This window comes from Daldinia childiae (assembly GCF_008694065.1).
Source record: "Daldinia childiae strain JS-1345 chromosome Unknown Scaffold3, whole genome shotgun sequence".
Lineage (NCBI taxonomy): Eukaryota > Fungi > Ascomycota > Sordariomycetes > Xylariales > Hypoxylaceae > Daldinia > Daldinia childiae.
This window is the reverse complement of record NW_022984644.1, coordinates 1062948-1085412: the sequence shown is the minus strand read 5'-3', so window position 1 is coordinate 1085412 and position 22465 is coordinate 1062948. Positions and strand designations below refer to the sequence as shown.

At 46.1% G+C, this 22465-nt stretch overlaps 2 protein-coding genes across 2 annotated transcripts; both read right to left on the bottom strand.

Moving 5' to 3' along the window:
* Nucleotides 1–10638: 10638 nt before the first annotated feature.
* Nucleotides 10639–11853, bottom strand: GL218_03025 (putative vegetative cell wall protein gp1 protein; the record flags this gene model as incomplete). Its single annotated transcript, XM_033579570.1, has 1 exon — nucleotides 10639–11853. The coding sequence occupies one exon, from the start codon at nucleotides 11851–11853 to the stop codon at nucleotides 10639–10641; it is 1215 nt and encodes a 404-aa protein (XP_033437453.1).
* Nucleotides 11854–21172: 9319 nt separating this feature from the next.
* Nucleotides 21173–22465, bottom strand: GL218_03024 (uncharacterized protein; the record flags this gene model as incomplete). The annotated part of the gene is made up of 3 exons (XM_033579569.1): nucleotides 21173–21472; nucleotides 21612–21858; nucleotides 21903–22465. The coding sequence occupies 3 exons, from the start codon at nucleotides 22463–22465 to the stop codon at nucleotides 21173–21175; spliced, it is 1110 nt and encodes a 369-aa protein (XP_033437454.1).

Below are 22465 nucleotides of genomic sequence, written 5' to 3'. Positions count from 1 at the left end.
TAACTATGGACTCAGTCCACGAGATGAATATAAGTAGAAGAAGCAGCGCTCAAGAAGGTAGAAATATGCGCAGTCCTGGCGACTTTCAGAGGACATGCCTCTCTCGAGGTCGTCCCTACCGATACGCGAATGTTGTGTTCTCTGCTTGACCTGTAATCTCAGCGCGTCCGTCGTACTCCGGCTTCGTATCCGGCGGTGCGAAGAGCGGCCTAGGACCCCCTACGAGAGCGCCCCCGGCGACCGAGGGCTGCGACTGTCTCCACGGATGCGAGTCTCGCCACGTCGGTGGATCTTCTTGCCACGGCGGCGTCGCCATCCATTCTCCGCTCGGAGGGCGGACATTACCGGCGTCGCTACCGCTTCTTAGGTGTGCTGGTTCCATCATCGGGGGTGCTGGAGGCAGAGGCGGCGGCGGTGGTGGTGGTGGTAGCGGCATGCTTATTTGGGACATGTGTTCTTGATGGGATCTTGCGAGTTCCTCGTCCCGTAATGCGTTGATTTCTTCCTGCGCCATCCGAGCTCTCCTCCGCCGTCGGCAGAAGAAAAATACTACGCCGAATATCGCGAGGACCCCTACTGCTGACCAGACCCCGATGGCTACCCTGGCTCCTACGCTTAGACTCCCCGGGGCTCGGTGGTCCCGATTGCTGGTTGTCCTGCGGCGCCGAGGGCGATGCCGGCTTGAGCGGGGTCTGATATGCTGGGGTATCATCATCTTCCTCTTCTTCCTCCCCCTCCTCCTCTTTAGAATCGCTAGATGCCGATGATTCGCTATCTGACGACTCTTCGTCCTCTTCGTCCTCTTTTTCGTCTCCTTCTTCCTCCTCCTCTTTCTCCTCCTCGGGTGCGGGCGCCTGTCTCCTCGAAGTATTTATAACCCTGTGTCTTCGGAGGAAGTTATTAAGTGCCTCCTCCGGTAACGAGACCTCGCTGGCGCTAGTACCCTGAATCCAGGCGGCAGTGCTGACGAAGGTCGCAACGCGCACTGCGCTGATAGCCTTGGGGAACTTGTAAGGCATTATATGTAGTTAAACTAAAAGAAAAAAACGAATGGAACTGTCATCGAGACAAGTAAGCCGGGTCTCGCGTCCTCTTGGTGTTCTTGGCTCGATTGATACTTTACTACACGTGGTTCCACCGGGGACTAACACCGTAGTATAGTCGATCGATGATGGGAGGAGAGATCGTGCTTCGACGACTAGGGGATCGCGAATGTCGATGAGCAACTACCCTTCAACTCGTCCTGAAGGTATGGGTGTTGGGTCGCCAAGGAACATTAGATCAAGAAAAAAGGGATGGACGGTCTTGGGGGAAGATCAATAGTATATACGCATTACTAACTAGAAACCCGGAAGCGGTAATTAGGCACACGACTGTAGGCGATCGACATCTCTCCTATGGGTACCATGTCGAGACCAAACCAAGTTTAGAATGTTTTAGAGCTATTACTATGGAAGAGTACCTTGTGCTTAGGTGCTTTGGTCTCGAATTGTGTGTAGAGCCGTAGTGGAACTCTGGGGTTGGCGATGAGATGAAACGAGATCCTAATGCCAAGAGTATCAACGTTCTCTTGGCGAGCCGCATCTTTTTGCTTGGCTTTCTTCCAGCTCTATCAAATTTTATACCGATTCTAGTTTAATTCGCTAACGTCTCAGCTAATTTCCGACTGAAAGATAGGTAGCTTTGCGAAAGCCAAGTCTTATCCTAGACGAAATCAGACGGCTGTCGTCACGAAAGATTCAATCTGTTAACGCCGGCGACGATCACTTCACGAAACAAATACGCGTGACTCGTCATCAAATGTTTCAACCTTACCAACTATCCCATCACCACCCCTTCCTTTACATTGATAGGGCAGACCTCATATATGAAGGTTTCGAGGAGAACAAGCTCCTAGCTTATATCTAAGGGGTGTCTCCGAATAGCCACAAATTTTGAGATAGATATCGGTGTTAAACTAGGTAGGTCCCAGTCAAGCTTACCATACCCACTCCCGTCACAGCCGATGGGTGTTAGAGCATGTTGGATTCGAACTTGGCTCTCTGATTCTACCCAATAACACTTCGTCGGATCCGAGTACCGGTTTGATATACCTCGCTGCGCACTTCGAACACTACCCGGGAATATACATGTGACATTCAGGACTGCATTGACCAATTTATGAGCCTTAATAAGACCTATCCTTTCTAAAAACATGTTAAATACCAAAGCCCCCGTATCTATTAAGAGACTATTTTTAATACTATCTCTTTCTTAGCTGAAGCGCAATATCCCAAGGACGCGATTAGGTGTGTCAAATCGTGCTAATAAGAAACCAGGCGACTTGGTTACTGTAACTAACCTAGTCACGGCTATCGCTAGTTTTAGGAGTTTCTAATTTCACCTCATACCAAAGGAGATGACCCTCGTGTTCGCTTATTATAAAGATTCGCCTATTTCATCTTTGTATATTCTACGTTTAATAATTATCTACGTAGTCTCAAAGGTTGCCTCGATCTAAAACTCGGGTTAGGCATCAGTGACTGAGCAGCATATCCAATGCCTTTTTCACAACGACTAGAAGTCTTCTCGTATTTGACTATCATTAAATAAATATTCATGCGATGCCTTTAAAGTACATGAGTGCTCATTATACATGATGTCAATTCGCCGAAATTTAAGTACATCGCATAACTTATCCTATTGACTACGAAGAATATGTCGTGAGAATGTTAGCCTTATACTAGTAGGTAAGGGGATATTCCCTAGTATCCATCATAAGGCTTGCTTCCATCGTATATCCTCTGCCACAGGTCTTAGGCATGTCTTAAGAATATAGACTACAACTAGCCTATGCGGCTTACTTCGTCACCTCTCATTACTAAATATTCTACAAGTTCCTAACCTTCTAGACCTTTTAAAGCAGTATAAAGTAACTTCGCTCTACTTTGTGGTAACATTAACCCGTCCAGCTTAGTTATTTGAGCTACGCGACAGGTTTGCGAGTAGAAAGTCCTGCGAGGTTCTACCCTATGAGCTTAAGAGGAAAAATCGTTCGCGTGGTATCAACCCCTTCAGCTTAAACATATGATATTGTTTACCAAATGACGTTATTAGGGATGTGGAAATAAACCATAAAGATTTCGTCTTGCGTATATTAAGGATACAGCTATACGGAATTTTACTTAGGTTCGACATTACCCTCTAGCGACATAAGAGATATTTAAGGGAAACTTATTTCTTTAGATTAACTCAACCTTTAGTAGCGTAGACCGTACGATGATATCCCTATATAAAGGAGTTTGCAGGAGTAAAAGGGGTCGAAAAAGGTAACGTAAACGAGTACCTAAAGCAATCTACCCCCTAAGGTAGTCCAACTGCATCAGATCAACTGATGCGGGTTATCGCATAGCAGAGATTCTTAAGGCGCCGGATCCAGGTGACAAAGTGGCATCCAGACAGCTGTAAGAGGGATACCGCACTTCGATAACAACGCCGTCGCTAGGCACCTGCAATGTACCTTAGGTACCTACACATGGTAGACTTATAAGCCCCACTAAGAAGTTCTTCTATCACCCCGGATCCGAAATCTCAAGGTCAAAGTGGCAATTGGCTTAGCGGTTTAGGTGATGAAAGGATAGAAATAACCCCTCGAAGGGTTTTTCATAGGACTTGTATTTCGGACTTAGCAGGGCTACGAGGAGGTCAACTCGTTCAACTCAGTGTCAGTACGCATGCGACAGGATGTATACAACTCCGAACTTTTTTGGATGATTTTTGTTTTTTGTTTTTGTTTTTATGAGTACCATTTGGTTTTATTTTATTTTTTCTAATCTTTACCCCTTAACTCTCTACATTTTATCTGGGTAGATTACCAAACACTGCGTCCTTTCCACGAGACATAATATTACAAGCCTCTGCGAAGTAGTAGTAATTTGAATAGAAACTATATTTTAGGTATACGTTTTTTTCTAAAAAAAGAAGACAGCTTCTAAAATTAACAAAGTTGCTCGTAGGATCAAAAACCTCAAAAATACCATACGACATACACTTTCGCTTTGGTTTTATGATCACCCAACCCATACATTTCCCATCTACAATTTCCGTTTTCCCTACATTTATGTGCCTATAAAGAGGCCTGTTTGAAAGTAGCAGAGTCAAATAATGCTCTATAAAGGCGGTTGTGGATCTATCAAGGAGAACTAAAGCAGCACATTCTAAATGATGCCAAAAACACTCAATCTTCGAAGTATACGGCAGACGCAACGTGTCAAGGGCCAGCTACTTTTAGCAATATGTGCATAATAGTATCGGTAGGCATCATAATGGCGTTCAAATGCATCAAGCCCAGCAGTCTAAACTGACAATTTGGAATCTACCAAAATACGTCGCATAGTCTAGATGGTTCTTTCCAAGCAGAATAATTTATCTTAGGTGTGTGATTATGGAGGTAATAAATAATGGGGTAAAGGCCAAAGCTCTCGACGACAGATCACCTCGCATGTTAATATTCATATTTTGAGAGTTCTAGGTCGTGATTGAACTTATACGTGGATATTATATGTCAAATCAACATCTGTAGAGTAAATCAAAGAAACTATGGACTATTATTACTCAAAGGGCTATATACATTAGAGGACCCAGAAAAGGTGTAATTCTATCTGTATGCAACTCTGAGTTGGTATATAATACGGTGGTGATATGTGTGTTATAGATCTTTCAATTAATATATCCTGGACCATGCATGTCTTTTTTAAGTAGTACGTGTTACTATGCGCAACTACGTACTTCCCAGGTTGAGTTGGCATGGATGATAGATGATGGATGAACGTAAGTAATCGATATCTGGGTAGGTAGAACAGTGTAAAAGCTATACCTTCATTTCGAATTTCAATACACTATAATAACCGACCCATACTACATGGGAAGACAAAGAATAAGGTGTAACTGTATAAAGAGTGTAGCTATTGACTGCTATAGACTTCAATCTCTAAGTACAATAATATAAAGTATGGCCCCCATAGACTAGCGACTATATGAACCCTGGATATAGTCAAATGGAGTAATAAGATCCCTGCAGCCCGTATTCCGAAGCCGTAGGCTCGGCGCGGAGCCGAGTAGGGGATCCCAGTCGCCACGCGGTACTAGTCGCTAAAGCCGGGACCGCCCCCGTGGTACAGGCATATTGTACATGAATAAACACGTGTTACGGTACATGCATGCCCCGGGCGCAGTCCCACGCCCTTCAGCCTTTCAGCTGTGGCTATTATTGGGGGTGTGGTATTGCTCGACTTATAGTATAAACCGGGAAATGGGTGTATATTCTAAGATGCAAGTACGACATCAAGCTTATGCCAAGGAGGATGGGGTTAGAAGAGAAAGGGATAGGAATGGGGGAAAAGGACCCCCCCCCCCCCCCTTACTAGTAAATCCCACGACTATTCGCCGTAACCTCCCGATGCGACAGGTTCGCCGTGGGTATCCGTCACGTCATGAACTAGATACCTAGGTAGTGAGAGTGCAGCCAACTGAGTCACGTTTCCGGGCGCGTGCTACGTAAATGCTGCGAGTATCCGATATCAGCTAGCCCGTGGCAATATCTCAATATATCTACGGCCTATCGAACAGGTTCAAAGAGCGAGACATCAAGTTTACTAGGAATTAGGCAGCGCCGCTAAGTAATAGCCTCATTATGTCCAGGTCAGGTGAGGCAGAAGCAATATGTATGTTTTTCTAAACTTGTCCCGTAGAGTGAGGGCTGGAAGAGGGGTTGGTAGTATCGCGATATCAAGTAAGGCTATGACACACATACGTAGGTAGTTAGGTGAGATTACACTGCATGCAGCATAGGTAACCTGGCTGTATTACTTAGGGGCGTACAAGGGAACTAGGATTCTAAGGCAGCCTGGATATCTATAGCATCTTACAAATACCTAGTCTCAGGGGATAGGGAGACGCTCGTTCGTGATACCTCCACCTCGGGCCGATACGTATAGTATTGCTCCCTAATGTGCCTTAAGGACTTTGCGATATGTATGAGGTTCTAAAAATGAATGGGATTTACACATCTAGACGCGTCTTTGGAGGGGAGAAGAGGGGTTGGGTTAGGTTGGGTTGGGTTGGCAAGTTCTTAAATTCCCTACCCTATCGATAAAGAAACAAAGATGAAAAGGGGGGAGCAAGTGACTGGTACGATACGCGAGTAGGACGAGTATAGGTCGATAAATTAATCTTAGGTTAGGTACCTAGACGCTTTACTTTCCGTTGTGTCCTGGTGCAGGCTGTGCTAGTGCGACTATAACCCTACGTACAGATGATGATGATGAGGATGTTTACTTTGTTGGCGGGGGTCTCTGCCCCTCTACGTATGACTTGCATAGACGCCGGTATCCCCTAAGCCAAGTCTTCGAGAAGTCGAAGAATTCTATGCCTGCCCACGTCAATTGCAGCAAGGAGACATGTATAACACGTCAATTAGATAAGGCACTGTGTCTAAAAGCAGGTTATCACTATCAATATGTCCCTAATGTATATCTTCACGCCAATAGATTGATCTATCGAATGATTCCAGGTGGTGGCAATATTATCCAGCTGTCTGCCTGATGGTCTCGTGTAGTACACGATCTTGATCATCTATATTCATATGTATACGACGTTCCTGGCTAGAAGGCCACTATTACGAATTATAGACGGGAACTAGGTAATTAATGCAAAGATACGAAATGCCGCTATCAATGTGTTTGCTTGGCTGTTAATCGTCCGACATTGGAAGAGGGGAGCCGGTCGATCTGTTAGACAGAGTAACGGGGCCGCGCATATGCTCGCTGCGTACTAAGCCTTACGAGAAACGTATGTATTGTACATAGTAAGTTTTTCCGAATGTAAGAAAGGGAGATGGTATCCATTTCCCACGTTGAGCCTATTTCCCGTGCCCTTCATCCCCCTTCTTCTTGATGGCGCGAGACTTAATTCGTCTGGTGTGTGGTACGAAGTAGAAAGTAGGTGGGTAAGAATATACTCCTTTCCCTTCAATTCGAATAGTGTAGCGAAATAAGACAACTGTGTCATATCGACCAGCTACTGTTGGAGGTAGTATTCAATGATACTATTTCGGTCGTGGGCCAATGCGACTTTATGTATGCACGGCTGCTGCGCAAAAAGACCAGCGCCTTGCCATTGCTTACATGACAGACCGACCTAATTTACCTATTATACCATCCTACTTGGGACTTTGGCCCCTTATCTACCGGGGGAAATGAGGGCTAATAAAGCCTCAGCACCTACATGGATAAAGACTCTGGCTTGTGATTGGCCATATAACGTGCCCCAGCTCGTGGGCAGAACCCCAAAATGGAACACAAGATGAGATGGATGGACGGGTGAATGGACGAAAATTTGATCTGATCACATCAGCACGTAAATAGTCGCCGAGATTCCTAAACGACCAACTGCCGCGACAGACGCGGATGGCTTGACAAGGAATAAGGGAGGTTGGTGGTTTTCTGTGTTACTTATTCGGGTCGCCTGTAAGAAAGGAGTACCTAATAACTTTGACTTCGACGAGGACCAACCTGCATTCCTTCAGCAAAGTATCCCTTTCAACAAGTACATGTGGTCCATCCGCTCCGTATAGTCGGCCGCCACCTCCGATAGGTCCGAAAAAGTCCATATGGTATGCAAGGTACTCAACTTCGGTTCTGTTATCATTCTATCCCTACTTTTGATCAATGAAAAATATTGATACATGATCCAATTCTTCCATGCCAGGGATATGTTGATATGATTTTGGCTTGGAACACAACCAACGTAAATAAGCATCGAGTCTCACTCATATGAGGGAGGTATGTGTATATGTACGAAGTACGTGTAAGTGTATATATACTTCGCTGTTTAATACACACCCCCCATCCATCAACTCACTAGCCACGATTACGATTACACGATCACTTGCAGGAGGATGATATAGGTAATTGGAACGAATTGTCTCAGTATGTATATACCTAAGGTAAGCCAGCCTGAGAAGGTGTATTTCATAAATGTCTAGTAGAAACTGTCATTAAGGTTACAAGAGACGAAGGAGAACTTTCCTTGTCGCTCTTCGCGTGGCAGTGGATTCATGTACTGTAACATCGCAGCGGCGGAATCCTAAGGCGCTCCAAGCTCCTCCCTCCCCATGTCGTCGCCAGTCGCTGTGCCGTACACTTACGATACAATGACCCCTACACTTTCACTTCCACAATCCAAAAGGGGTCTACAGGGTGCAAGTATCTACCAGGGAGAGCAGCGGTGCGCATATGAGCGGATCCGTTGGGCGCCCTATTCAAATCCGTAGGTGCCTAACAACAATACTATGACGGAAGGACAAGTTGGAACAACCAATTCACTTTGTGACTCGAATGATGAGTGGTAGACTCGCTCATTCGATTCATAACTCGTCGACAGACCGGAAAGAGGGGTAAATTAACTGACGAATAAGACATATGGTGGCCCGCCGGTTCGATGGCCGTGATGATGCCAGCCTTCGGTATACTATACGTACGGAGGGGAGTAGGAAGTCTAATCCTGTATGTATGTACTGTAACCAGGAAGAAAAAAAAAGAAGTTGACATGCAGACTGCTGCAGCTTGGACCATGGAACACGGACGGACTTGGATATCAGAACAAGACATGGGGTGATCAATCGCTAAAGGAGCCTGTAAGAGCCCCTAGAAGAAGCCAATGCGGCAGAGGATTAGTGATGGACCGTGTCCTGTAACCCTAGCGATGGAACCCTAACATGGCACTCGGCCTCATGTCATGAATAATAATAACAACAACAATTATCATCATCATCATCATAATAGCTAGAATTAGATACGGGAATCTAGGGAGAGATCAAACATATCCTCAACCTTGTTGTTAACTATGCCAAGTACCTAAGCAGACATAATCGTATACACATAATAAAACTTCCTCAACATTCTCGTGTTCGTGTTCCAAGACCGCCGCGTGGTTGAGTGGCTTAGGCATGAAGGCCAATCTCGGCCAAACAGACCCCGTCGGCACACACCAAAATTAAACGAAGAACATGGGAAAGAAAAAAAAAGAAAAAAAAAGGAAAAATTGTTAGAGAGTAAATAGAAAATATTTCGAAGGATTTTACTTGTGTACATATTAATAAGTTATCATTACATTGCGCCTTAGGAACGGAGGCTGACATTGCATGGTATCCATCCTTCAACCTTTTTTTTTTTCTTTTTCTTTTTATACTGCATCAATCTACCCAAGGTACAGTACTGTACCCAAGCTAGAAAACATGTTATGGCTGCAGGAAGTAGACACACACACACACACACACGCACAAATTTTCTAAATGTATCAGATAGACAAAACAGAAGAGAAACATTGAAAACATGATTAGCTTGGCGACAAGACTGATTGATATGCTGCGTGATTAATTCGCTGAGGGAAGATAATAGAAGAAAATACGCAATTAATAAAATATACGATTAATCATCCAAATCCATGTCCCTTTGAGTCAGGCGGAATAATCCACCGATAGAACTCTACGCTGCAACGACGTTAGCAAACGGGTCCTGATCTAAGACCGCATATCCCTCACACAGGTGATTTCGGCAGCAAGCATATGCATATTACATGCAAACATAAGGACCGCGGGACAAGAACATGCATAAGTACAACACCATGTGTAAGGTAAACTAAATCTATTGGGAGCTTGACTGCTATTCAAGCACAAAGGACTATCATATCACACTCGAGATGAGATCACTTTCGTAAATAAAAGACAGCAAATGTAGGAGAATAATAAAAATAGTGGTCTTTTTGTCTTCCTGAGATTCAAGCTACCTAAACAATGAGAAGAAAAAGGGGGTATCTCCCAGCCAGCCAGTACAACCATATCCCGATCTTTAATAGAACACGCAGAGATCCTCTATAACCGTATCTCTGCGGAAAAACAATAAAGCAAAATGCCACCTTGTTCGACCAAACGCCCGCTCATATTCGCGCAGGCTGCTTATCTGGTGAAGCAAAAAACATAACTCGGCTGGAGTAACGAATCCATCGCTGATATCAATAAAACAATAACCATTAAAACTCTTTTCTACGGTTGGATCATAGCCAACCTCATGTAATACCCCATCAACGGCTTCCGTAATGCCGTGGCGCAAAATAAAACAATTCCTTCTCCAAAGACCAACTTTTGAGTTCCCGAATAATGTCCCAAAAGGGTATATCGCTCGTGTCCTCGTCAACTGCTTGCGCGGTGAGCGTGTGTGCAATATAGACACGCATTCTCCTCTCTTCGTCCGGGGTATCTTGGAAAAACGAAAGACGAGACAGGAAAATCCAGGCCCTTCTTCCCTCGATGCATGCGTAGTGTGCCCTGCGGCTTGTGTAATATGACAGATGAAAGAAATCCTGAACGGGGAAATCCTGGTATCGACGTGCCACTCCGGGAATACGACCCAAACAGGAAATCAGTTTCTACTTGTACACGATGGCATAGCCATCCTTCGTCCTTTTTCAATTGGTTTTAGTAATGTTATGGTCCATCCTCGGAAAATATTGGGTCCAACGGATGGTAGTAGTAGTAGTAGTGGTAGTGGTAGTGGTAGTAGTAAACTTTGGGGGAAAAAAACAAATGAAGGGTCCGGGTATCTATTGTTTGGGCCTCTTCAATATGTCTTCACAGTTTGCATCGAACCGCAAGTTCCAAAGGCGAACTTGTTGCATAAAAGCTTCCGTGCGTTCAAGCTCTCTCTCACGGCCAAAGATGGTCCTGACGAACTCCACGCCGGCATTTTGTCCAAGGTGGGATGCTTCCTTAGCCTTGGAGGATCTCAACATGGGGGCCTCGCACTTCTTAAGTAAGATACGAAGCTTGTCCGTCAAGCGTTCACCAGACTCAATAAAATCTTCAATCATCTCCTTGTTTGCTTGGGTTCTAACCTCGGGCACAACTTCCTCGGCACGCTTTATCTTGCCAGAGAGTTGAATAAGAAGAACCCATAATTCGCCGGCTACATCGGCAATGGGAGTGGAGGCTCCGTGGTGGTGGACAGTCCAATCATAGATCCACTTTCCTAAAGAGTTTGAATCGAAGACACTACCTAGCAACATGATGGGCTCCTCGGCGGGGTCCCAGTTCTTTAATGAGTATCCAGGAGGGATCCGGTGCTTCCGGGCATCTGCCTCGGTGGCTTTCTTCTGTCCCGAGGCGGCAGCCTTTTTCTTGTGGGAACTAGAAGGACGTGTAGTAGCGGGGCGCTGGATAGGTACAGCGGTGGCGGAAGGACGACGGGTGTGGTTGCCGACCCTCGTAGCGGAGCGTGCTGGAGGCTCATCGAAGTGGGGATAATCGGCTCTTTCTTTCTCGTAGAACGACGACGGCATGCCCTGCGAACGGTAGTAGTGATCAGTGCCATGTCCCGGAGCAGCATAGAACGACTCTCTGCGCTTGCGACTCTTGGACTCCGCAATCAACACGCATCTGACCCCATCAATCTCGAAAAACTCGTCCTCGTCGGAGTCCCCATGAGAGGCCCGATTGTATGAGAAGGAGCTCCGACGCTCGCGCCTAGGCATGTGATGCGACCCCATTGAGAAACTGTGCTTTCGCGAACTCACATTCGGGTTTAGGCCGGTGGCATACTCGCCGGTGCTCGTGTACCGGGGCGAGAAGGCGGTCGACGGTCGGAAGTCGGGGACGCCGGTGCTAGCATTGCGAACATGAGCTCGAGTAGCCGGTCGCTGGGGGGTCTGAGCTGGGTAAAATGGGTAGTGACGTGGAGAAGGTGTTGGTGAGGGACTCTGTACGTCGTAGTAATAATCACCTCCTCGAAGAGGGGTCCCGTAAGGCGACCCGTAACTCATCTTGCCGGAGTCTTTCACGATGCTTGTCGCCGTGGTCGCGAAATATTTCTGGTTCAACTTCTTTTAAATGTGGTCGCCCCCAATGCGACTCGATGATAAACGTCGTCGTGGTTTGTGGTTTTTAGTTTCGATGTATTTTTTTTCTGAATTAAATGGCGCCTGTGTCGTGACGCTGGAGGAAGTGACACCTGTCACCTTGGTATGTGGTCGGTGGGAAGAGGAGAGGAAAACCGTCTTCTTTGAGAGAACATGTCAAGATCTGGTGTTTATATCCCCCAGGAGGATTGGGCATCAAAGTCGATGAGTGGTCGACTTCAGATGATGAAGGCGCTGGAAGAAACTGGACTGTTCTTAAAAGTCCAGATTGGAAAATTCGTTTGGGGGAAACGAATATCAAATACAAATAATGTGGATGCGATTGCAAGATGAGTCAATAGATATGGCAAAAGCCAAACTTGGTAGAAGAGGTGAACCGTCGGAGGTGGTTGGGCGAGGCGAGTGGTCTCGTTTAATAATAAGAGAAATATTTGGAGCAACCAACGGCCAGGCCAAATTTTTTTTTTTTTTTTTTACTTGTCGGGGGGGCTAGCAAGGGTTGTCAAAAAGAATTGACAAGGGGGACCCCCTACCAAGCCTAATCCTAGCCTAAAAGTAAAGGTACCTTGGCAGGATTTGGGTATGCGCGTAGTCCGGTACGTACAGTACATCCAGTCTGGGTGTGTGTTGAGCTAGCCAAGAGCAGGGGTGTATGCGCAGTATGTCTCTCTATGCACACACTCACACACACTTCCAGTATTAGTCAACTTTGGACTCTTGTGTAATGGCACAGCCACAACGTCTGACGAGAATCCGCTCGCACTTTGTTTCTGATTCGGTACCCAATCAATGCATTTAGTTGTCCACTGTGCGCTAAAATGATGATTTAATTCAGTTGCTTCTCGCCGCAAATCGGTCCGCGTAGCACTGAATGATTTGATAACGCCAGCGGGAATAAATAGTGGCCACGCCTACTCAACGTCGTCGTATATCGCTTGTAGCCTAGGGATCCTCCTAGGCGGCGAATGCGATTACGATGACGTTGGAAAGAAAATGCGCAACTCTTTCAGTAACCCTGTCACTTGGCTATCATAGTTCAGGCAATTCGGAGCTCTCCATAGTAAAGGGTCATCGCAATAGATATGAGTCCCGCTAGTCCCCCGGTGAAAACGGAAACTGCAAAAAATTTTCGTGAATGACGATGCTTTGAGGATCCTGGGTTTCAGGGTTGCTGAGATATCGGCTATCCTTTAGCGAAATTGGGATTATGGCCTCCCTGTTCCGTCTCGGTCCTGGTCCTAGTCCCTGTCCCTGGCGCACCGACAATATCCCAACGATATGGACCGTATTAAAAAGAAGAGCAAGAAAAACTTGAAAATTTTCCAAAGTCAAGGATCATCAAGGATCCATCGACAGAGATTTCAAATCCCCGGGCCCCCGTTTAGAGATTGAGGCGCAATAGAGATTAATGCGGCGAAAATCAGAGATATCGCTCTCTCTGGGCGTTTTGTAAAGGAGATGGTAGGCCGTGTTAGATCCGATTAGAAAATTTTCAGTTCCTTTAGTTAAATTAAACCAGAAAGAAACAGAATTGTAGAAGATCCGTGTTAATCCTAGTGGAAGAGGGAGTCGAGTTGTAAGCTTGTCTGTTTGACAGATGCGGTAGATGACACGATCCTAATGCTCCAGATTGGATACACACCGAGGGTTTATGATCCTTCTTTGTCAAACGACGTCGGATGAGTAATAATGATTAGGTTCAATCAGATGCCTTTTCACGTAGGTATCGCACAATCCGGCCGCGGGACTCCAACGGTGCCGACAGCATATGTACGGAGGGACGGAAGCTTTGGCCGGTATGCGAACTGGTCGAAATATGTTCCCGGAATAGTGGGGGAGAATGGTCTATTCCCCTCAATTGTCGCAGCGCATTGATTTAGATAATTTGAAGATAAAACGGAAATAGGTGAGAACGGGATTAGTTCTCGCACTATTATTATGCGGGTTGGAAAGGTTAGGTGAAAAAAAAGAAGGTTAAGTCTAGAATAAGATTCGGGTGGTGCCGAGGAGATATAGTAAGTTAAGATCAAAAGAGATGGGAAGCAGCTGCCTACCCAAGGCCCAAGGTAAATTCTCTCTAGAGTGATTTCTATAATGTAGTACGATAGCATTGGAGTAGTTCCCGCGCGGGGAAGTGGGCAGGCAGGTGCGGGTACAAGCCTAGGGCCGATTGTGCATACGGATTACATACTAACTTACATATGAGGTAGCCAAAAATGTATTTGCCTATACCCATTATTGGAGTATAATGCTACTGCATCTCTCATCACCAGCCCTCTTGCATACCTAAGAATAGTTGTAAGAGTGACAATCCCCCCCACCTACCAGATTTAGCCTTCAAATAGCCTGCCTTTTTAGCTTCGATTTATGATATACGTTATACGTTAAAGGACACAATTCATCAATACGGAAGGATAAGATCTCGTAATCAATACATTTATACTCAATTATACTTATACTAGGTCTCATCTAACTATAGTTGTAGAAAAAACTTACATACCTTATATGTAACCAGGTATAATCTCTTTCAAGGACAGTTGGCTTGTGCTGACTGTTCTTTTGCCTCTTCACCTCGGCAAACTCGCATCTCGCCGGGTTTATTCCTCAGTGGCGTGGAACGTAATAGATTGTATTGGAGGGTTTGTAGAGTCTTACACACCCATTCAGAAATATAGAGTATCATCCGGCGCTTCCATCCTTGATACAACCCCGAAAACTGAATTTCTTTCATAGATTTACAAGATAGAGATTTACAGGAACTAAACATATCTAAAAGGTAACCATCAAGGATTTTCTCGATGCGTCATCCGATGAGCGTGATTTACATCTAGCGTCGTGAAAGGACCAATATGGATTAAGTCAGAGAACTCCCAACCGATGATAGTTCGCTGTAAAGAGGGTCATCTGCACCCCCGTGCATAGTGCATGGCGGGGGAAAAAGACAAGGAGGTAAAAACGTGGGAGGTCGCAGCATAAGGCCCTCTCACCCCTCTATTCTCCAATCACTTCTCCTGTTGTCATGTACGTATGATATCGATGACAGGCTATAAATGCCTCTAGATCTGCTATGAGTCGTTATTGGCGGTATTTCATATGCGCAAACTTAATCTTGCTTTATTATATCTCGAAGTGTAAGATTTGGTGTTGAGTGACCCGAGTGACCTGAGTGACCTGAATGACGGGAATAATCCGTACGAATCAACTAGCCGGAGGCCTATTGTTACAAGCAAACAATCTATAGATTGCTACATAGATCGCTACCTCGATATTAATTACCTGCTGAATGTATGCGTGTATTACTACGCGTAGTTTGGGCCGAAGAAGCTAAATGGTAGACAACTAGACAACCAACACTGTTGAAATATTGTCTATGCAGGACTCGCCCCCGGATCTCAATTTGGGCCAGCCAGAATCGCAATTCGTTTGGTTCTTCAAGGACGTTCAGCCTCCGTTCCACTTGAATTGCCCCGTCTGTATGATCTATCGAGTACCTATCAAAAGCATAGTCCTGTTCCTCTTCAGTGTTCCGTTGTAGGTTACCTGTATTACGACGCACAGCTTTGCCTCACACCCTTATGTCCTTCTCGGTGTAAGCAAGCAGGCAAAAGGCAAGGGGGGGAGACGTCGGGGTGGTTGGTTAACCCGTTTACGAGTTACCCCGTTTCGGCCTTATTCCCTCAGCTCGACGCCTCAAGATAATCTGATCTTGCCTATCTATGTCCTATTGATACCGAATTAAGGCTTCGGCTCATGTTCATGGCAAAAGATCCTCCCGAGGACAATCACATCAAACATGATACCGAGGCGCTTAACCTAGACATTTCGGAACCACGAACAAACCAGACAATCTTTTCAGCCACCAAACAGAAACCTCACCAATAGTCTAATGCATCACTGTTGGGATCGGTACACTTCGTCATGCGATGAACCAATAATTCGAAACGGTGGGATTCTGTGCGACAAGTCTCGCACTTATTATTACCCCAGGGTCCTACTTCGTACGACGACAAAGATGAGAGAGAACAAGCCACTTAGACATAAGAGTGGACTCAGATCACTTACTATAGTAGTTCTAGGCTACCCATAGGTGGTCAGCTCTCTAATTTAAAGGGCTAGGAGCCCGGCCCGGTTCGGCTGACAGGTGCTAATGCTTCTGCCCCGGCAAAGCACCACTATTGGGGGATGAATGGTTTTACACTACGATTTCATATTCTCCGTACAGTATGAGAGAGACTGTCCTAGGCCACGATTCAAGCCGCAGATGTTCTGGAGCTATCGACTCAGCGGAGATTACACCCACTGCCGCGGGTCAATCCAGTGCACTATGCTTCTAAAATCCATGCAGCCATGAGCAGAAGTATCTAGTGGAGGTATATGCTTACATGGGCTACAAGGGCTACACGGACCTACACGGACTACAGGCTACGGACGCCATGGATTATTCTTGTACCAGTCTTCCTCTCGTCTTGGCCCATGGATCCATACATACATACACCTATGTAGCAGCATAGACGGAACAGAGATTACCTGCTCCCCGTACACGGCTGCATTCACCGGCCACACCTTAGCAATCCCCTGGTCGTTTTTTTCTAGACCTGCACCCTTATTTTGGGTGTACATTATTTTTGCTTTGTCCCGCACCCGGTCTTGGATAATAAGCCAATCCACTTTCTCATTTCTCGATACGACACTGGAGGGGAAAATTTTTTTATTTCCAAATATTTCATTTTACTCCCTTCATTGCAAGACATGCAATGCAAAAAGTACATGATCAAGTACACATGGAAAAGGGATATGATAGAATGACAGAAATGGATACTTCTCTCTGATACCATCGGCTTAGTATCAGCTGTGACTCATACGAGTAGACGTCATGTACGTTTATGTCCTAATGCCCTACGAACAAAATCTCTGGCTGCAATGATGTCCAATGTCTGTAAGCTGAACGGGCCTTGTAAATTGTTTGGTCAATGGGGACCCGGCTTAAGACCACACTTCCTGCAGCTGTGCATATCCCGATTGGGGCTGGCAGGGATGTATAAAGCCCTTTAGAGGTCAACATCCCGTTTAAGCCACCTGGTCTATCTACATGGTATTTTTATCGTGGTAATCCTTTTTCTATCTCCGCACCCAGCAGCCAATATCATAGCCACTTTGTTGAATAGCGTCTTTACTCCACCAACTTTTCAACAAAACAAACACAAGAGCTCGACCAGGACAAGAGACCCAACCCGGACGACCCAGACGACCCAGACGACTTAAACGACTCTGGCACGATCACGAAGCAGATCCCCCTCATTTCTACCACTCACCGACTCTTACTGAGAAGTAGACAGCATGTCTCTGCAGGATAGTCTCTGCAGGAATATTCGGAGTCTTTTACCCATGCCTTACATGCAGCTCGCAGGTACCGCCCCGGTTCAAGTTGTCTCGGTGACGTAGACGAAGCGCACAAAATGAAATAAATATTTTTTTTTGTATTTTATATTGGTGTGATGACGACCCTCTGCCCCTCTCTTTTGACCTTCTGGAAGGAGACGAAAAGGGGAGCGAATGTAGAACAGCGGCTTCGAATTGCATATTTGTTCTCCATTCCTTACAAATTCGATACATATAATCCACAGAAGACGCCGTAATGGCTCTTAGGGGGTTAGAAAAGGTATTGTTTTGAACCTATCAGGACTATAGCGACACCACCATCAGAGGGCGCGAAGATGGTACTCCAACCATAAGTAGGGCTTTTGGCGCACGTGTTGGTATGTGATGGAGAAATGGGCGGTATTCATTTTCCCTAACCAGAATATTTCGTGATATGAATCTTGTTGTCTATCGCTATGCGTTGTTCGATCCATACATAGTACCCCTGTCGTCGCTCACCTGGCCCCCCTTTCGTAGGCCTCCGAGATTTTGATTCGACATTGTCTCACACATCGAGATTATAAGAATGCCGTTATTATCTGCCAAATCGCAAAATGCCTTTCAAGGTTGCGTAGGACTGTACCTCTACATATCTCCCTTCGCGCGCCTAGCCAATGTTATGTTTGGGAACTTAATTCATCAGGCGTGCGCAGTACGAAGGGAATCATCCTACGAGGCTATACGGATAATAATACATACGAGTAGCTAGATTATTGGGACAGCACGCCGGCCTATGTCTTTCATTTGATACCACCTCTCGCACTGCCCGGCGTCGCCTGCTATCCTAAGTATCACACAGCACGGTCATACGGCAAGCAGGCCACAAATGTATGCCTTAGGCCACATCGTTACCTACGATGTTCATGTCGGGATTTCTAGATACCGCGACCCAGAAGCCTGGGTATGCCGTATGCGTTGACGTGTCACTCTTCAAACCCAGACGAATGCACAGAGCATTGCGCGCTTCTATCGTGGCTGTGCTGCTATATTGTCCTGTTATGTCTATCAGGTCTAGGCCCTGGCATGTGACGAGATATTAACCCTCTAAACTGGTCCTCACACACCGCTCCACTTCGTTCCGGAACATTACCCTTTTCGATCTCCGCCTCGCTCTTCGTCGGTCGTGATATACGCCCAACTATATTTCGACGCCCATCGAACCCCATCCGTTGTCTCTCTGTCTCTCTGTCTCTCTGTCTCTCTGTCTCTCTGTCTCTCTGTCTCTCTGTCTCTCTGTCTCTCTGTCTCTCTGTCTATCGTCTATCTACGCTTGCGCGGAATCACCGGCACCATAGATTCATTGCCATGCTATCCGACGGCACGGGTATCTGTGTTTTCCCGAAGAGTGAGGTAACCCGGAACAAATCATAACCCACGATGAAAACGGAGAGATTAGTAGTCCGCGGGGCGAGAAAGCCATTATGATTAAGTCTGACGCGGATAATGATAGTAAGCGCCTGGTCTAAGGAATAGAAAACAATAGTCGCACACCTCCGGCGGCTGTTACGATGTAGTTTTTGTAAGTCCGACGATCGCCCACTCCAGTTCTTCACCGTCATTTTCTACGCAATACGACATACTGCTTATAGTTGGGACTGGATACCGTGAGGCGCTAGCTCCTCCATATTCCCTGTCTATCAATCAAGTTTCATAAGTTTTGGGCAGTGACTCACCGCATACGGACTCGATTCGTTCGACGTCGAAGTGAGCACCCGAGCTTCGGAAGCCCACCAAATCAAAGGAAAAAAGTCCGAAATCCCACACAATACTGCCACTACCCTGGTGACTCTAACTACTCTAACTATTCTAAATACGTACTAAACGTAGTCCTATATTACGACAGTGATAGGGACAATACCGCTGACGACTGTGACGACTAATATGCTGGGAACACTGAAACATTGGCTAAACCCAGCTGTGAATTTCGCCATTAGGAAGCCATGGATGTATTCACGTTGGTGCTGAACAGGCAGCAGCCTCGCAATATTCCATTCCATCCCTTTCTCGCTACGACGTAACGGGGGCGAAGATAGACGAGCCTCAGTGTTGCATTTCATATATATCGCAATGGCGACCGTTTCTTACTACGCGCCTAACTTGAGCCTATCAAACGTCTCATCTCAGTATTGCTCATCCACCCCACGCCGGCGTCACACGTCAGCCTACTTGTCCCGCCTCACGCCGGCTATCTAGATTTCCGCGAGGCTGCGGTCCGCTGTCCAGACCCCAAATAGTTACACGATTCTAAATCCGGTTGTACAAAACAGCCATAAGAAGCCCCCCATTCGCACATCGAACCCCAAGATAGGCATTTTCGTGGGTGAAACCACACCAGCCCGTGTTGTGCAACCAATCAACGATGACTAAATTGCTACAGCCTTTATGAGTCACACGGATCACTACTCTCCTACGTCCACGCCCCCCAGCCTTCGGTATCCTGAAGTCGATGGTATCAGATGATCTATCGTGGAGGTTGACAGTGCTGACATACTGGGCCATCTAGCTTTACACAAGCGCCGGACATCTGGAGGTGGCTGTGCACTTATTCTCTTGCTCGCATATCTACCCAAGGCCAAATATCTATCCATGTGAACTCCGCCGAGATGAGCTTCTTGCCACTACGTATCTGTACCGATAGTTACTATGCGATCCGCCGCGCGTAGTTCTACTGCCTACCAGTAGCCTTGGGCGCGACATGAGCCTAACTGAGGAATAAAGGTAGGTGGTGAGCAATAATCCCTTCGTGAGGCAACCGGTTGGCGCATTGGGGGTTATTAGACGCCCTAGATCGAATGACTCTTTCGAAGATGAACAATGTCCAAGTATAGGCTTCGGCACCCTGGCGATGTTCCTGCCATGCCCTTCACTGGACACACCGAGATAGTGATAATAATGAATCATTTTTAAGGAAACACAGGAGTACACAAGTAATATCTCCTTCTCTATCGTGTGTATGATTCATCCCTGTTCTATATCAGTGAAGAATTTGGTAGTGTTTCATAGACTGCTGGCCCTTCAACACTGGCGTGAATGTGATGTAAAGATTTTAAATGATGTGTAAGTTGCCTAGTATCGATCATGTAAAGTATCCCATGCTCACACGAGTTAGATGATCACAAAATGCTATTCTAGCTCGCAAACGTGAAGTTCACTTCCTTAATATAAACGAGACAAAAAGGGGTATTTGGGTTGACACAGGATCTATAAGGGGTTTATGCTGAGTAATATGCATAACAGATATATATTTAGTTAATATATTTATTACTGAATGAACTAAACTAGAACTCTTTATCGTGTCACTGAGGCTTTCTGAATATTACGCCGACTTATAAGTTTATATGGTTTAATTCTGACCCAAGTCTTGTAGAGGAATATACCTGGATTTGCCTTTTACCTAGCTTGCTGTCTGATCGTATACCACTATAAAGTTCTGTTAACTGTAATGTCCTCGTTTGAATAGTTAATAGTAAACAATCGCCCCTTTAGATATAAAGATAAGCGTACAACAGGTACCTAGGTAGTTGATTATATGTGTGTATCAATGTTTTCAAGACCTATAATTTCACTTTCAAGTTACTTAAACCTTACTTGAAAGTCATACTAGACCAACATTACGGATATACGGTTCTTTAAGACTGTAGTCGTCTAAGAGGTGAAAAGATAAAGCTACAAATAGCCCATAACAGATGTATAGGCAATAGACCCTTGCCCCCTTAGGCCGCCATCTGAAGTATCTCGATGATCTTCTCTTTGTCAAGCTTCACTGGGTTGACAAGTACACACGGATCAGTCAAAGAGTTCTCCGCTAGGAGATCAAACATATCGCTTCCGATATGAATTGGCTCAGGCTCCGCGGCAATCCTAGGGCGCTGATGAATGCTGCCATCAGGTCTCCCGGGTTAGTGGAGTCCCTATCCGCTGCCTTTAAACCGAGGGCCTCGACAACGGCTGGCTCGTCCCAGAACGCTGATGCTACCATTCGGAGGGAGTCTCGAACTTTTCCGTCGCCGTGGTCCCAGTTGTACTTCATCACACACGGAAGAATAATGCAGCTTGTCTCGCCGTGCCCTACACCCATCGGACCAAGCTGGTGTCCTATACCATGCTGTGTCGTAAATTAGTAGTTGCTTTAAACTAGTAGTCTTGGAGTCTGGGGTGTGAATTGAGAATCATGGCTCAGTTATGATACACTGTGCTTTAGTGTGGACTGAATAGGGGTAAGGCAAATCCTCAAAGCTACGTACGCTAGCTCCCATACCGCAGGATAAGTTTTGAACAGCAGTCTTGAGCGCGAGTTGTGTTTGTAAGCGCGCGTCGAAATCATCCCACTTCTGTTTTGTCTTCAGCAAGCCTACCAGCAGGTCCCGGAGGGCGTTGAAAGTTCGGCGGTCAACTCCGGGCTCGCGTGAGGTAAATTGGCATATAGACCTTCGGTGCAATGGTCGACTGCTCGGACTCCGGTGGAAAGCCAGAAGCGCGCTGGCGTCGACACTGTTAACGTGGGGTCTAAGACTACGATGTCGGCTATTACGGACTCGTGGATCAGGTTCCTCTTTTCGAATGTCTGCATATTTGTCGCCGCGCCGAACGGAGTAAATTCACCGGCAGACAGGGTCGTCGGCACATTAATAACGGGAATAGTCGCCGGCTTAACGCCTGCGGCGGTCGTGACTACGTTAGCGAGATCTACGGTACATTTGTTGAAGATATCGTAGGCTCTCTGCGTGTCCGATACCCCGTTCGCTGCGAAGAGGCGAGCTAGCTTGACACCATCTGAGATTGACCCCGCCCCAAGGGTAATGATAACATCCGGGCTCTTCGCATTCAGATCATCAGCTAGCGCTAGCACATCCTCTAATGGTGTATGTGGAAGAATGCCGTAGCGAACTCCAACAATCTTGTTGGCGAGGGCTGTCTGAAGGGCCGTGAAGGCCTCGGTCTTGCTAATAGACTTGGACACAACGACGTAAATGTGCGAGGCATGGAACGTGTTCTCGGCATGGTGAGCACAAGCCTTTTCAAATGTCAAGCCGTAGGAAATATAAGGCTTCGGCTTTGATGGAAAGGCTGCAAAGTAAGATTCATCTGGAGCTGCCAT